Source organism: Notamacropus eugenii, chromosome 7 (assembly GCF_028372415.1).
Source record: "Notamacropus eugenii isolate mMacEug1 chromosome 7, mMacEug1.pri_v2, whole genome shotgun sequence".
NCBI lineage: Eukaryota > Metazoa > Chordata > Mammalia > Diprotodontia > Macropodidae > Notamacropus > Notamacropus eugenii.
In genome coordinates this window covers 153,282,764-153,296,437 of record NC_092878.1, presented here as the reverse complement: position 1 = coordinate 153,296,437, position 13,674 = coordinate 153,282,764, and the positions used below count along the sequence as shown (strand labels likewise).

The 13,674-nt window shown below is 38.6% G+C and overlaps 1 protein-coding gene across 1 annotated transcript in view; it reads left to right on the top strand.

Annotated features, from left to right (window-relative positions):
- The window catches only part of AFP (alpha fetoprotein), a 40,671-nt gene extending 34,452 nt beyond the window's left edge, over nucleotides 1-6,219 (top strand). The window contains exons 13-15 of the mRNA XM_072624339.1: nucleotides 1,066-1,195; nucleotides 5,420-5,474; nucleotides 6,058-6,219. Of these exons, the coding sequence (XP_072480440.1) occupies nucleotides 1,066-1,195; nucleotides 5,420-5,464 (175 nt within the window). The 3' untranslated portion in view covers nucleotides 5,465-5,474; nucleotides 6,058-6,219. The remainder of the gene's footprint in view (nucleotides 1-1,065; nucleotides 1,196-5,419; nucleotides 5,475-6,057) is intronic.
- The last annotated feature ends 7,455 nt before the right edge of the window (nucleotides 6,220-13,674 follow it).

The following is a 13,674-nucleotide window of genomic DNA, read 5'->3' as shown; positions in this document are numbered from 1 at the left end:
ATCCCTCATACTTCCCCTGTGAGTTACATGTTATAGATCTGACCCTTGACTGGTTGACCTTTAATACAGATATTGTCCTCATTTTACAGAAAAAGGAATAGTGGCCCCATCTGGTTAAGTGACTTGCTCAGGGTCACATAGCTAGGAAAGGGCAAGATTGGAATGCAGGCTTGGCCAGAGGGCCAGCTCTGGAATCAGGAAGATTCCTGTTTCTGAGATCAAATCTAGTTCTGTGACCCTGGGCAAGTCACTTGACCCTGTTTGCTTCAGTTCCTTATCTGTAACATGAACTGGAGAAGGAAAGTCAAACTACTTCAGTGTCTTTGACCCAAATGGGGTCACAAAGAGTCGTACATGACTGAACATTAAAAATAAGAACAACAAAAATTGGAACCTAAAGCCAGACTTGTTGATTCAAAGTCGAGTTGGCTTTCTCCCACACCCATGACTGACATAGACAAGACCCTTCTCCTTGAAAGTCTTAATGCATGGACTATGGACCACTGTTGAGGAAGTCATATAGGAATGAATTCTTTGGGAATGGGCTGGAAGCAGATGGCTTGTGAAGTTCCTTCCAACTTTGGGAGTCTATAATTCTATGATTCTAAGTGCTACAATTTCAGAGGAGGAAACTGGAATGATTTGGGAAGGCTTCACAAAGGAAATTGGACTTGAATTGTGGTTTTTCATGTATGGGAAAATCTTAGAAGGGGAGAAGAGGGAGGGCATTTCATCTGGAAAAGGGGACAGGGCATCTGTCCTCCCATGTGTGCACCACCGAAATCAGGGATGATGATGTTCGTAATCAGACTGTAGAATGTAGGATCTTTGAAGTAACCAGTTAATTATAGTGAGCACTTGGCCAAGTCAGTGGTTGACTGGGCATTATTGTACCTAGAGCAGTCTTGATCCAGTAGGCTCAAAGTTATTGATTTAGATCGAAAAGCCAATGTCAGACAAGGACAGCAAAAAGTTGATGGTGCACAGGTATTACTTACTATTATGTAGGGAAATTTCAGAGGGTGAAATTATTCCTACCTACTGGTGGATTTATTTTGGTCATAGGTTTCTGATTAATCTCGTCAAGCAAAAGCCACACATAACTGAGGAACAACTGAAAGCAGTCACTGCAGACTTCACAGGCTTATTGGAGAAGTGCTGTAAAGGAAAACCGGAAACCTGTTTTGCAGAAGAGGTATGTCTACATAGCTCCCTCTTATCCTTATCATGACTGGTTGGGTGTTTTATGATGTGAAAATAGAGACATGGCTACAGGACAGGGGGACATGAAAGCAGATCAAGTGGCTTTTTAAATGCATCGTATTTTATTTTCAATTAAAACAAAGATTGATGATTTTTTCCTTACTAAACACAAGTTTTCCCCTGGGGAAAAATCCTAAAAATAGGAAGAGATAGGAAGAAAAAATAGAAAAATAAGAACAATTTAAAGTGATCAGTTACTGAAGTCAGTATTATCATTCTTATTTTGATGGAAAGTATCATGAGATAAATGTGTGTGTATAATGTGATATGTATACTCATACAGTAGTTTCTCATACCCATCATATGGGGTGTTTGGACACTTTTTCATTCTCTGAGCTGTCTTCAAATTGCCCTCACGTTGGCAGGGATAGGTTCTCAGAGAAGGATCACTACCACTCAGTTACACTCAAACTCTCTCAGCCTTCTAGGGGTAACCCTGTTGAGAGACAATGCTCTTTCCCTTATTTACTTTTGCTCTTGAGCTCCTTAAACACAATCAGTCCTTCACAACTGTGATTGTTTTCAATCTTACACATGGCCATTTACTTATCAGTAAGGCAAAAAAAATAAAAGCATCACAAGAATTCATTTTGGATCACACTGACCCACCAATACACTCAGTTTTGAAGGAGGAACATTGCCTCACATTTACAGGAATCTGGTAGGTATGCACATGAGGGAAGGAAACTCATATGCTCAGGATAACTCACAATTGTGGGCTACAGCCTTTGATGGTCCATTCAGGAACATTTGTACCCTGTAAAACTATTTTTCTGCTAACTACTTAACTTTTAGTCTTCAACATTCTCCAGCTAGGAAAATTCTTTTCTCTTCTCAAATTGAAGTAGGACTTTCTAATACTTTCAACTTATATTCATCCTTAAGAGTATGTTGCCTTTTAACTTGAAAAGTAGTGCCCTTTAAGTCAGAAAACCAAAAAGTTCACCAGGCTGGGTAACACAGACCAGACCAGCCTGGTGATTCACTCACCAGGATCCTGTGTGGACCAATCAGATTATAGCAAATAGAGCTCTCAGCATAAAAGCTCAGGTTAACTCTTGGAGCAAGGCAAGAAAACCTAGACTTCACTCACCAGTATTTTGCATCATCCAATTAGACCTTAGCATCTCTTCCTATTAAGCAAAATAGGTGCATTACCCCTTTTCTCTTTCTGCTTTTCCCTGTCATAACAGAAGAGGGCAGGAAAGAACAACAGGGATTTCTCAGAAACTTTCCCTCGATTAAGATCTAAGTGGTGCTAAAAGACAATGGCTGGAACTGGTTATCTCTGGAATTGGCATCTGTAGGCTTGTTAGTTGACTGCTCCTGCTAATGGTTTCTTCCAGAAAGGGGCAACATTTTGAATTGCTTCAATTTCTCCACCATTATATCTTTTAGATGAGTCTATACCCTTAATGCCTTAAAAATATCTGGGATTCATTAACTCATCTTTCACTTGTAAATGGAGGCACCTGGTTTAGCCACTTCTTATCCCCTTTCCTGAGTTGTTCCATTCAGACTGAAGTGTTTTAGGACTAGCATCACTCAACAATCCCCATCATTGTACAGATCTCTGCTGTTCTAGTCATCCATTCCCAATTCGAATACACAACATACATTCTTCTCAGCTAATGAAAATGAGATAATCCACCAACCAAAACCACTCGGTTCATTACCATTCTGAAAGCACAGACCTGTTCTTCCACCCAGTCATGTGGGCATCAGCAGATTTTAAAGAAATTGGGATGAAAGAAAGAAAACACCAATGGTTGGTAGTACTGTCCCTAAGAAATGAGAACTCTGTCAACACTAGAAATTGGGGAGGGATGTGGCACTATGAGATCTGTACTGGGTCCTCTTCTCTCACTTGGTGCTCTTATCAGCTCTCATGCACTCAATGATCATTTCTCAACATCTATAGATCCAGCTCTGTTCTCCTTTCTGAGCCCTAATCCAGTATCACCAACTATCATTAGGACATTTTGATTACAAACTCAACATGTCTCAAATTGAATGCATTATTCCCCCTCCCCTGCAAAGCCATCCTTTTTCTCAACTTTCCTATTACTATCAAGGGAACCACCATCTTCTTAGCCAACCAAGCTTACCACATAGGTATCCCCTTTAACTCCTCATTCTCACTACTCCCACTCATCAATATTTTGTCATCTCATTATTTTTATCTTCACAATATCCTATTAAATGTTCCCTTCTCTCCTCCAACACTGCCACTACTCTAGGGAATGTTCAGTAACTTTCTGGTGGTTCTGCCTGCCGCAAGTCTCTCCACACTTCAATCCATCTTCCACTAAGCTGCCAAAGTGGGCTTCTGAAAGCACAGGTCCAACCATGTTGCCCTTGCCCCCCCAATCCAATAAACGCCAGTGGTTCCCTTTGACTTGCAGCATCAAATATAAAATCCTCTGGCATGTAAAACCTTTCACAACCTGTGGCCTTCTTACCTTTTTAATTTTCTTATACTTTTCTCCCCTCTGTACATTCCTTCTACATTGGCTTCTTGGAGCTGTTGTTTTGCACACTACAATCCATCTCTTGACTCTGTGTCTTTACATGTTCCCAATACCTGGAATTCTCCCCCTTTTCACCCCTGGCTTCCTGCAAACTTGGCTTTAATTTAATTTTCACCAGGAGGTCTTTGCTGGTTTCCCTATCTTCTAGTTCCTTCCCTTTTTGGTTACTACAGCTTGTACATATTTATTTACAGTTATCTCCCTGCTTCAGATATAAGTGCCTTGAGGGGAAAGACCTTATTTTTTTGTTTTTCCTGGTATCCCCAGTTGTTATCACAGTGCCAGACACATAATCTGTGCTTAAAGAATGCTTGTTGAATTATTAATATGAAATGAGGAATCATATCCTCTATACCTTGAACAAAGTAATTTCAACTTATATATTTGTACCCATAGTTCATTTTTTATCCCAAACTGCCAAATCTCATCTGGAAACTGTGGCTTTTATAAATATATTTTGTTTTTTTTATTAGGCCAAAATCTTTTTCCTACTCTTTTTAGGCATCAAACAGTTCTCTATAAAAGAAGCAATAACTGACATCTTTTAGCAGTTGATACGACATTTTTTCTTTATACAAAAAAATTTTTGAATGTTTTTTCAACAGAAACTTTTCCTTTTGAAAAGGCAGTACCTGAAAGATATACAAAAAAGCTCATTTGTTTGAAATTGGAATATTCAAATAATTATAATAATTCAGATGATGTACTGAAGTTGACCTTTGTAAGACTTTGGAGAAGGATTTGCTAAACAAATGAATGTTGTAACCAGGATTTTTATGGGGAGGGGAATGGTAGATATTCATCTTGCTCCAGGCAACAAGTTTTCTAGCTTTTCTGGAGAATACTTTCATATACATAAAGCATTCTAATTGCCAGTGACTACAGACTGTTAAAACTTGAAATTTCTTCTCCAAATACTGGATTCGGAGTCAGAAGATCTGGGTTCAGATCTCACTTATGGCACTTACTAGTGATCTGAAGTAAGTCACTTTCCCTCAGTTTCCTCAGCTGTAAAATAAAGGGACCGATCATTCAAACTATCTGACTGTTTCTACTGCAGATCTTTAAACCTTGATGGTTCTATAAAGATACTCAAAATTAAGTGTATTTCTTGCAAAATAGCTTATAATTAGTATTATAGTAAATAATTTTTTTTTTACCAATTAGACTTTAATGAGTACAGCTTGGGAGGCTGTAGGAAGTATAAATCATAGTTCTAGGGATAGAAGGAAACCTAGGCACAATGTAGTCTAACACTCTCATTTTATAAATGAGGAAAGAGTCCCAAAGGGATTAAGTGAGTTGGCTGAGATTACACAGGTATTAAGGGTAAAGAGCAGAGATTTGAACCCAGGTCTTTTGTCTTAAATTCTGCATCAATTATCAACAAACATTTATTAAGCATCTACTGTGGACTATGTATAGAATATGTAATTAGGTGCTGGCTAGGGATACACATATCAAGTGAGATAATCATTATTTTGTACAAATGAACTAAAAGTATACACAAATTTCTCCTTTCTATGACTTTCAAAGGCAACACTTTTCAGCCTTATATTGTTGACAAAATCACTCATTCCTTTCTGTGACTCCTTTCCATATACATTCCTTCTTTTTCTTTCCAGGGTCCAAAACTGATCGCAAAAACTCAAGGAGCTTTGGGAGCTTAAGCTACTTCAGGTAATTTCAACTTTGATAGTAAGAAAACCAGACAAGAGAAATCTCCTGTTGATATTCCCCCAAATGCTGATTAGTTGTCATCAGGAGACTCATTATCATTTAGAGGATAGAGGGTTGGACTTGAAGTCAGAAAGATCTGGGTTCAGATCCTACCTCAGATACTAGTTGTGGGACTCTGGGAAAGTTGCTTTGCCTTTCTGAGCCTCAGTTTCCTCATCTGCAAAATGAGGGAGCTGGACTAGATCCTGTCTACTAAATCTATTATCTGTAAATAGACGTAGAAACCAAATTATTCCCAGGGTGCTAAATGTAATGAGGTATCTCACTCCTTTTGTCTCCAAGGACCTGGTAGATCCATCAAATCTCATTATTTAAAAACAAATTAAGCCTAGAATATATCAGACCCACTCAGAACTTATTCTTTCAGTAGCTTTGGTGTTCTTCATGTTTTTGCTTTTTGAAAAATCTGTTGGGTTTTTCAGAGAAAATTATAAGATCTCTACAATTGGCTTAGAGAGAAAATAATATGTTTCTACAGTTATCTGGTGTTTATTGTTTTCCTAATTTTGTCCCTTCCTTGCAGTGGGAAGAGATGAAGATGAAATGAGACCGCTAGGATGTGCTATTTCTCTCTCTATATATCTTACATAGTTATGATCATTTTAGTGATATTTTCATATGTCGGTTAAAAGTATTTTTTGCCTGTGAAATTTCTGTATGGAAATAAAGCATTCTTCAAATCCTCTCTTCTCCTATTCTACTTTAAAAAAACAAAATAAACAAAACCCAGCACTTTACATTTGCCTAGAGACAATTTTCTACCCTTGTGTTAACAGGTTCTCTTAGAATAAAAAATGATAGGATGGCATTGGGTCATTAACAGGATGGTATTCGAATTCAAAATTGGATTTAGCACTCAGATAGTTAATTCTATCAACAGTAAGATATCGGACAGACAGGAGCTGTGGTTTCTTTGAAATAGAGACCTCCTGGATGAGGAAACTCCCAAGCCAGGTTGGCACATTTTCTGTAAATTATAATATTGAACAGCTATGGAGGGCATTGAAAAGTTAAATGACTTGCCCCACACAGCAGGGGGATTGCTTGCAGTTAACTTGGGATTAATTTAGACAGCATTGCGGAAATTTCAGTGGTTCTCATAATTGTGGCAGCACAACCAAAAAGGATGACAGGATGCCAACTCTGAAGACCCAGAAACACTACTCATCAGGATATGGAAGTCTGAAATGGATCACTGGTAAAATTACCCAGAGGCTTCCCTAAATGTGGAGCTGAGAGTGTCACCATTATGAAGAGACAGCATGTTGTAGTAGTGGAAAGAGTATGGGGTCAGTAAGACTGGGTTCTGATATTTACTAACTATATGACCCTGAACAAGTCACCTCCCCTCTTTTGGCCTCAGTTTCTCCATTTATAAAATGATAAGTGTGGGACTTGATGGCTTCTAATGGACTTTTCAGCTCCAAAGCCAGGATCCTATGTTTAATGCCATTAATGTCTAATATAACCTATGCCTAATCCCATTAAAGGGGAGCAGGGAGAAGCGGCAGGTCTCCTGGCATCATTGTCTCCCCTTCTGCCATTTGGGCAGCTATCACACAACATTCAAAAGGAGTGCTAATCACACCATATTTATTTAAGTGGGCCACCAACTCTCCAACATTTGTGCAAACACTTTGAATATGCATCTCTCAGTGATAGATATCCACCCCCTGGGCCCCTGTTCTGGTGCAGTATGATAACCTCAAGTTACCATTAGAGACAAACCCTAAGGACTCAGTTGAGTGAACCAAATGGAATTTCCTTTTCTACTTCACTGTTCAGTATTTCCTACTTGCCTTCCTATTCCATCTCTCAAGCACTTGATGATTCTGAACACATTAGATATGATAATACATGTGAATGAAAACACATGAGTTTCAGTTGATGGCTTGGTCCATCATGGTGAAATGCAATGACTTGTTTTACTTTAGGAGAGTTTTGTTCCTCTTGCTATCATTATTATTATATTATTTTATTATTATGATTATATCACAAACTTAATTACTGCCAATGAAAGTCTACATTTAAGTCAGTGAATATGTAAAAAAAAGGATATCATACATAAGCCAGAAATTCCGAACTGTAATTTGGTTTTAAAAATGTGTACTTAGTCAGGGCTATCTATGGAAAATGTGTGGGTAGGTATAGACCTGTACCCTGGCCTTCTGCTAAAGGACTTGGGAGACCAATGGCTCCTTGTTGCTCCCTCAGTCCCTGTGATAGAAAGGATGTATTTGGTGAGAGAAACTGGTGGACACCTGTGTTAAAGATGATTGGAGTGTGAGCCAGGAAGAGTTGCTGACTCAGTATCTTTAAAGATCTTTAGAGTCTCCACATGTCTATCTCTTCTTCTTTTTCATGCCCTTTATAATGAGATCTGAGCCTTGAATTCTATGATTCTATGAGAAAAAGTGCAAATCTCTTATAGTAGAAATTAGGTTCCCCCAAGGCTGAACCCAGTGCACATGAATCCAGAGATAGAACCTCTTTGAAAAAGGGTTTCCCTGGGACTACCAGTGCCATCTTAAAGGAATGACACTTAGGATCTTACCTCTTGATTTCCTATAGTAACACCACAAGAATAAGAAGGATTGGGAGAAAGGGTTACTACATTTTCCCCTTGGAGTTAGAAAATTTGTAGTCCTCTCCTTTGCAAAATCAGCCAAGGTATCCTCAAAATGTACAAATACAAACCACAGTCATCCAAAGAATTATTAGCACTTAAATGGAAAGGAGTGCGTATCCCAACAATACATGTAATCATTGCATAGTTCCATTCACAGTAAATACACATTAATAGTATATGTAACAGATGTGGCAAAATGCAGAGCATCACTTGACATGGCACTTCAGTGATCAAATGTCTAAATTACAGGTAGGACATAGTGCATGGTACTAGTACATCCTGATGGTGCATGCACATCAGTAGTAGTAGTAGTGGTAGTAGTAGGAGTAGTAGTAGTAGTAGAGTAGTAGTAGTAGCAGTAGAAGTAGTGGTAGTGGTAGTAGTAGTAGTAGTATTAGTTGTAGTATTATTATTAGTAGTAGGAACAGTAGTAGAAGTAGTAGTAGTAGTACTGGTAGTAATGGTAGTAGTAGCAGTAGTAGCAGTGGTAGTAGTAGTAGTAGTAGTGGTAGTAGAAGTAGTGGTAGTAGTAGTAGGGGTGGTAGTAGTAGTAGTAGTAGTGGTAGTAGGGGTAGTGGTAATAGTAGTAGTAGAAGTAGTATAAATAGCATTTGTATCCTACTATTTGCTACTAATAGCACCTACTATTTGACAGGCACTGTGCTAAGTACTTTGCGTATGTCTGATTTGATCCTTACAACAACCCAGGCTGGAAGGCGCCATTATTATTCCCATTTACAGATGAAGAAATGAAAGTAATCAGAAAGGAAGTGACTTGTTCAAGTCACACAGCTAATAGGTGTATGAGATAAGGTTTGAACTCAGACCTTTCTGTCTCTAGGTCTGTTGCTTTATCCACTGCATCACCTAGCTGTCCCTGGCAATAGCAGTAACAGCGGTAATAATAGTCAGTCTTTATTTAGTGCTTTACAAATATCTAATTTTATCCTTAAAATAATCTTGTTGAATAAATGTGATTATTATCTCTAATTTACAGAGGAAGAAACTGAGGCAGACATAGGCTAGCTGACTTGTCCAAAGTCACATAGCTAGTACAAATTTGAAGCAGAATTTGACTCAGGTCTTCTTGACTCCAGGTCCGTTGCACCATCCAACAGCCTAGATCATCCACAAGAAGATAACCAAAATCAGGAAAAAACATTCAAAGCTAGTAGTAATAGCTTTCACAGACATTTGACAAACACACAGAAGTGTTAGCATGTAGACATCTAACAACTGGAGCCATTGCTAGGTCCAAGGGCTTATGGCTCAGTTTCCATATCCATTAAGGGGCCTCTCTCTGCACTTGACCCATGATAACGAGTCTGAGTTCAGTCCTGACTACCTAAAGAACAACCAAACCTTTTCCTCTCAAACTCATTGGTTTTTTACACCCCGATACTGAAAATCTGGGGAAAATTGTTTAAAGTATTACCTTTCACTCACATTCTGGGAATTCAAAAAGGTAGTTGAGGGAAAGTACTCCAGCAGAATGTGGATAGGGTATAGGATTGCTACTTACCCACAAGTGTGCATTTATAAAATACTTAAAGTAGCACACAGTCACTTTGAACCACTGTTAGTCTCCCAGAAAGTAAATAGTTAAATTACAAAACATGAAACCGTTTGTAAGACTGTCCAGATAATTCCCTTCAACTCCTCTTTGGCAGGCCAACACAGAAGTATTGCTCCTCATCCTGTCCATGTTCCTCCAACCTGATGCAGAAACTCTCCCAATATCTCCACGCTTCTCTGACTAAGGCACCTAGGATCCCTAGAAGTCTTAAACTCATAGAATGGCCTCCAGGGTTGGGCAGATTCTTCTCAGGATTATCATGTTTAGAAAATGAATGAACCAGGAAAAGCACCCAGGGGTTGCAAGTCCCAGGGTGTGAATAAAGGCACCATACCTCCCCAACATCCTACAAGAAGTCTTTTGAGGGAGAGGTAGTTGCTGTGTGGGAGAGTTGAAGGAAGAGAGAGAAATTTGGAGTGAGGTTATTAGTTTTATTGGCATATAAGGGAGCTCAGAAAGTAACATTTCCAGCAAAGTGGAGGAGGAGAAGGGAACAAGTATTTCTTAACTGTCAGGTGCTGTGCTAAGTGCTTTACTATTACTATCTCATCTGATCCTCACACAAACCCCAGGAGGGAGGTGCTATTATTATTTGTATTTTATAGTTGAGGAAACTGAGGCAAACAGAAGTTGAGTCACTTGCTTAGAGATCCATAGCCAGGGAGTGTTTGAGGCCAGATTTGGAATTAGGTCTTCCTGGCTTCCTGACCAAAAGGCAGCTGGTGGCTCTGTGGGAAGATGAGTCAGGTAGACCTGAGTTCAAATCCAGCCCCCAAGACTTCCTAGCATTGTGATCCTGGGCAAGTCACTTAACCTCTGATTGCCTGACAAAATGGATCCCGGAGAAGAAAATGGCAAACCACTCCAGTATTCTTGCCAATAAAACTCCAAGTGGGGTCAGAAAGGGTCAAATATGACTGAAATGATTGGACAACAGAAACAGCAACAACTCCCTGGCTCCAGGTCCTAGAACTCTGTGGTAACTCATCAACCTTACCTCAAATGGAGAAGATGCAGTAAAGACAGAGGGAGAGGACTGAACCCAAAGGGAGCACTGTTGCTGCCTAGAATTTTAGCTATGGAGATTCCCACAGTGCAAAGATCATTTCATAGAGCTTGGGAAACTGAGAATTAAACTAAGCCTTCTACCGATTCAGGTCTAGGAATGTAGCAAAAAAGTCCAGTACATTAAAGTCAGAAAATATATGTATTGTTCCCTACCTGTGAACCGCTATCCCTACAAAAGCGAGGGGCCAGAGTGTCTTCTCTTATTTCTGCTTAGGGGACATGTTTGTTTTTTGTAATTTTGCAGCATTCACGGTTGATTGTTTTAGGACTGTTCTTTGCACTGACACTGCTGTGGTCATTGTAAATATTGTTTGCTTGGTTCTGCTGACTGTTCACATCAGTTCATGTAAATCTTTCCATGGTTCTCTATATTTATTATATTTTTTTTTCTTACAGCAGAGTAATAGTCTATTTCATTCATACACCACAATTTTCTTAGTCATTCCCTAATGAGTTGGTTCTTAAAGGAAGAGACAGACTTTGTGAGAGCCAGTGCAGAATCACAGAGATAGGAGATGGAGTGCTGCGCAAGAGAAACAGAGGGAAGACCATTTGGACTGGGTTGAAGAATGCAGGAAAGGGAATAATGTTTAATGAGTTCATAAAAGGTTTGGAGCCAAGTCCTGTAGGGCTTTAAATGAGAAGCAGAGGATTCTTATTTTATCCTCAAGTTAAATTGATTAATAATAATCAGAATATTTACTCAGAAGATAAAAACAAGAATTATTTAAAAAAACATTTTGTTGCTCAATTGTTTCAGTCATGTCTGATTGTTCACGATCCCATTTGGGGTATTCTTGGCAAAGATATTGGAGTGATTTATGATTTCCTTCTCCAGATCATTTTATAGATCAGGAACTGAAGCAAAAAGGGGTAAGTGACTTTCCCAGGATCACACATCTCATAAGTGTCTACGTCTAGATTTGAACTCAAGAAAATGAATCTTCCTAACTCCAGTCCCAGGACTCTACTCACTATGCCACCCATATGCCCTTTAAAGCCATAATAATCCATTTATAGGGATCAGCGAATTCCTGGAATGAGATGACAGCACATCTGCTATTGATCTGAATTAGCTGGGCCCTCATTTCCTCCTAAGTGTCCCATTGACACCTCCATTTCAATGGATTCAAAAGTGAACTCATCACCTTTCCCCAAATCTGTTTCTCCTAAATTCTCTATTGGTTGATTAAACCCAGTCAGGCTTGAAACCTTAGAAGTATCTTTGTCTTTTTTCCTCTTCCTCCTCAGTTGCCTCAAGTACCCAGTCAGTTTCCAACTCTTATTGATTCTACCAGTGCAACAATTCTTCCAGTTGCTCCACTCATATATCTGCCTTCTTAGTTCAGGTCTCCTTCCCTGAGGCTATATCAATACCTCTAAAATGGTTCTTCTTCTTTTAGAACCTCCCTTTTTCAATTCATCCTTCTTATAGTTGATTAATTACCCTTTACAAAATCAGTTTGGTTTGGAAGGGATCTCCAAGACCATCTAGTTTAAGCTATGCTTGTATAAGAATCAAATTTACAACATCCTCAACAACAGCTTTTCTCTTTGTGACTCTCTATTGAAGGCTGAACTTGCTACCTCCTGAGGCAATCCATTCCACTTTTGGACAGCTCCACAAAAAAAAAATCCAATTATTTTTTCACATGCCTCTGTGAAACTTCTGCCCATTGTTCTTATGTCTTCTCTCAAGGGAGAAGCTAAATAAGCCTAAGTAATACTTTCACATGACAGTCCACCAAATATTCAAAGGTTTTTATCATGACCTTTTTCTCTTTCTCCAAAATACTTTCACAAACATCCAAACTTTGATTTTCCAGGTTATGATTTCTTCAAACAACCCTTGTTCAGTATGGCCCCTAAACATTTTTGTCCATCCACTCTGGATATTATTCACCATTCTTCCTAAAATATGGTGTGCAGAACTGAATATAGAACTCCCGGTGTAGTCAAACACAACAGAGGACAATGGGATAATCATGTCTCTCTTTCTGAACATAATTTATGCCTGTCATTTGCAGTTCACGATTAATTTCACTTTTCTGGCTGCCATATTCTACTGCTAGTTCATGTAGAGCTTTCAGCTCACTAGAACTCCCATATCTTTTCCCTATAAATTATTGTCTATCCTCCTCCATTTTGTCCTTATTAAGTTGGCTTTTTCTACCCAAGTAGATTTATTTATCTCTATTGAATTACTTGTATCAAATTTCATCTTATTTGATTCTGTCCATTATTCTAGGCAGAATTAAATAAGATGAAATTTATATAGCGTGCCTGATGGACTATGAATAGAGGTTCACAGTATTGTATAGTGGGCAGAAACACAAAACATTTCAAAGGAAAAGAAAAACAAGAAAGCAAAATGGCTGTTTGATGAGGCTTTACAAAAGCCAAGGAAAGACAAAAAAGTGAAAGGTAAAGGAGAAAAGGAAAGCTGTGTTCAAATAAATGCAGAATTCCAGCAAACAGGAGAGATAAGAAGGTTTTCTTAAGTGGGCAATGCAAAGAAATGGAATAAAATAATAGAATGGGAAAACAAGAGAGCTCTTCAAAAGAATTAGAGATATCAAGGAAATGTTTTATGCAAAAATGGCATGATAGAAGACAAAAATGATAGGGATTTAAGGGAAGTAGAAGATATCAGAAAAGATGGCAAGAATACACAGAAATACTGTACAAGAAAGTTCTTAATATCGTCAATAACCATGATAGTGTGGTTCCTGATTGAGAGCCAGACATGCTAGAGAATAAAATCAAGTGGACCTTAGGAAGCATTGCTAACAGTAACCTTATTCCACCTCAGCTATTTAAAACCTTAAAAGAGGATACTGTTAAAATATTACACTCAGACCCAATAG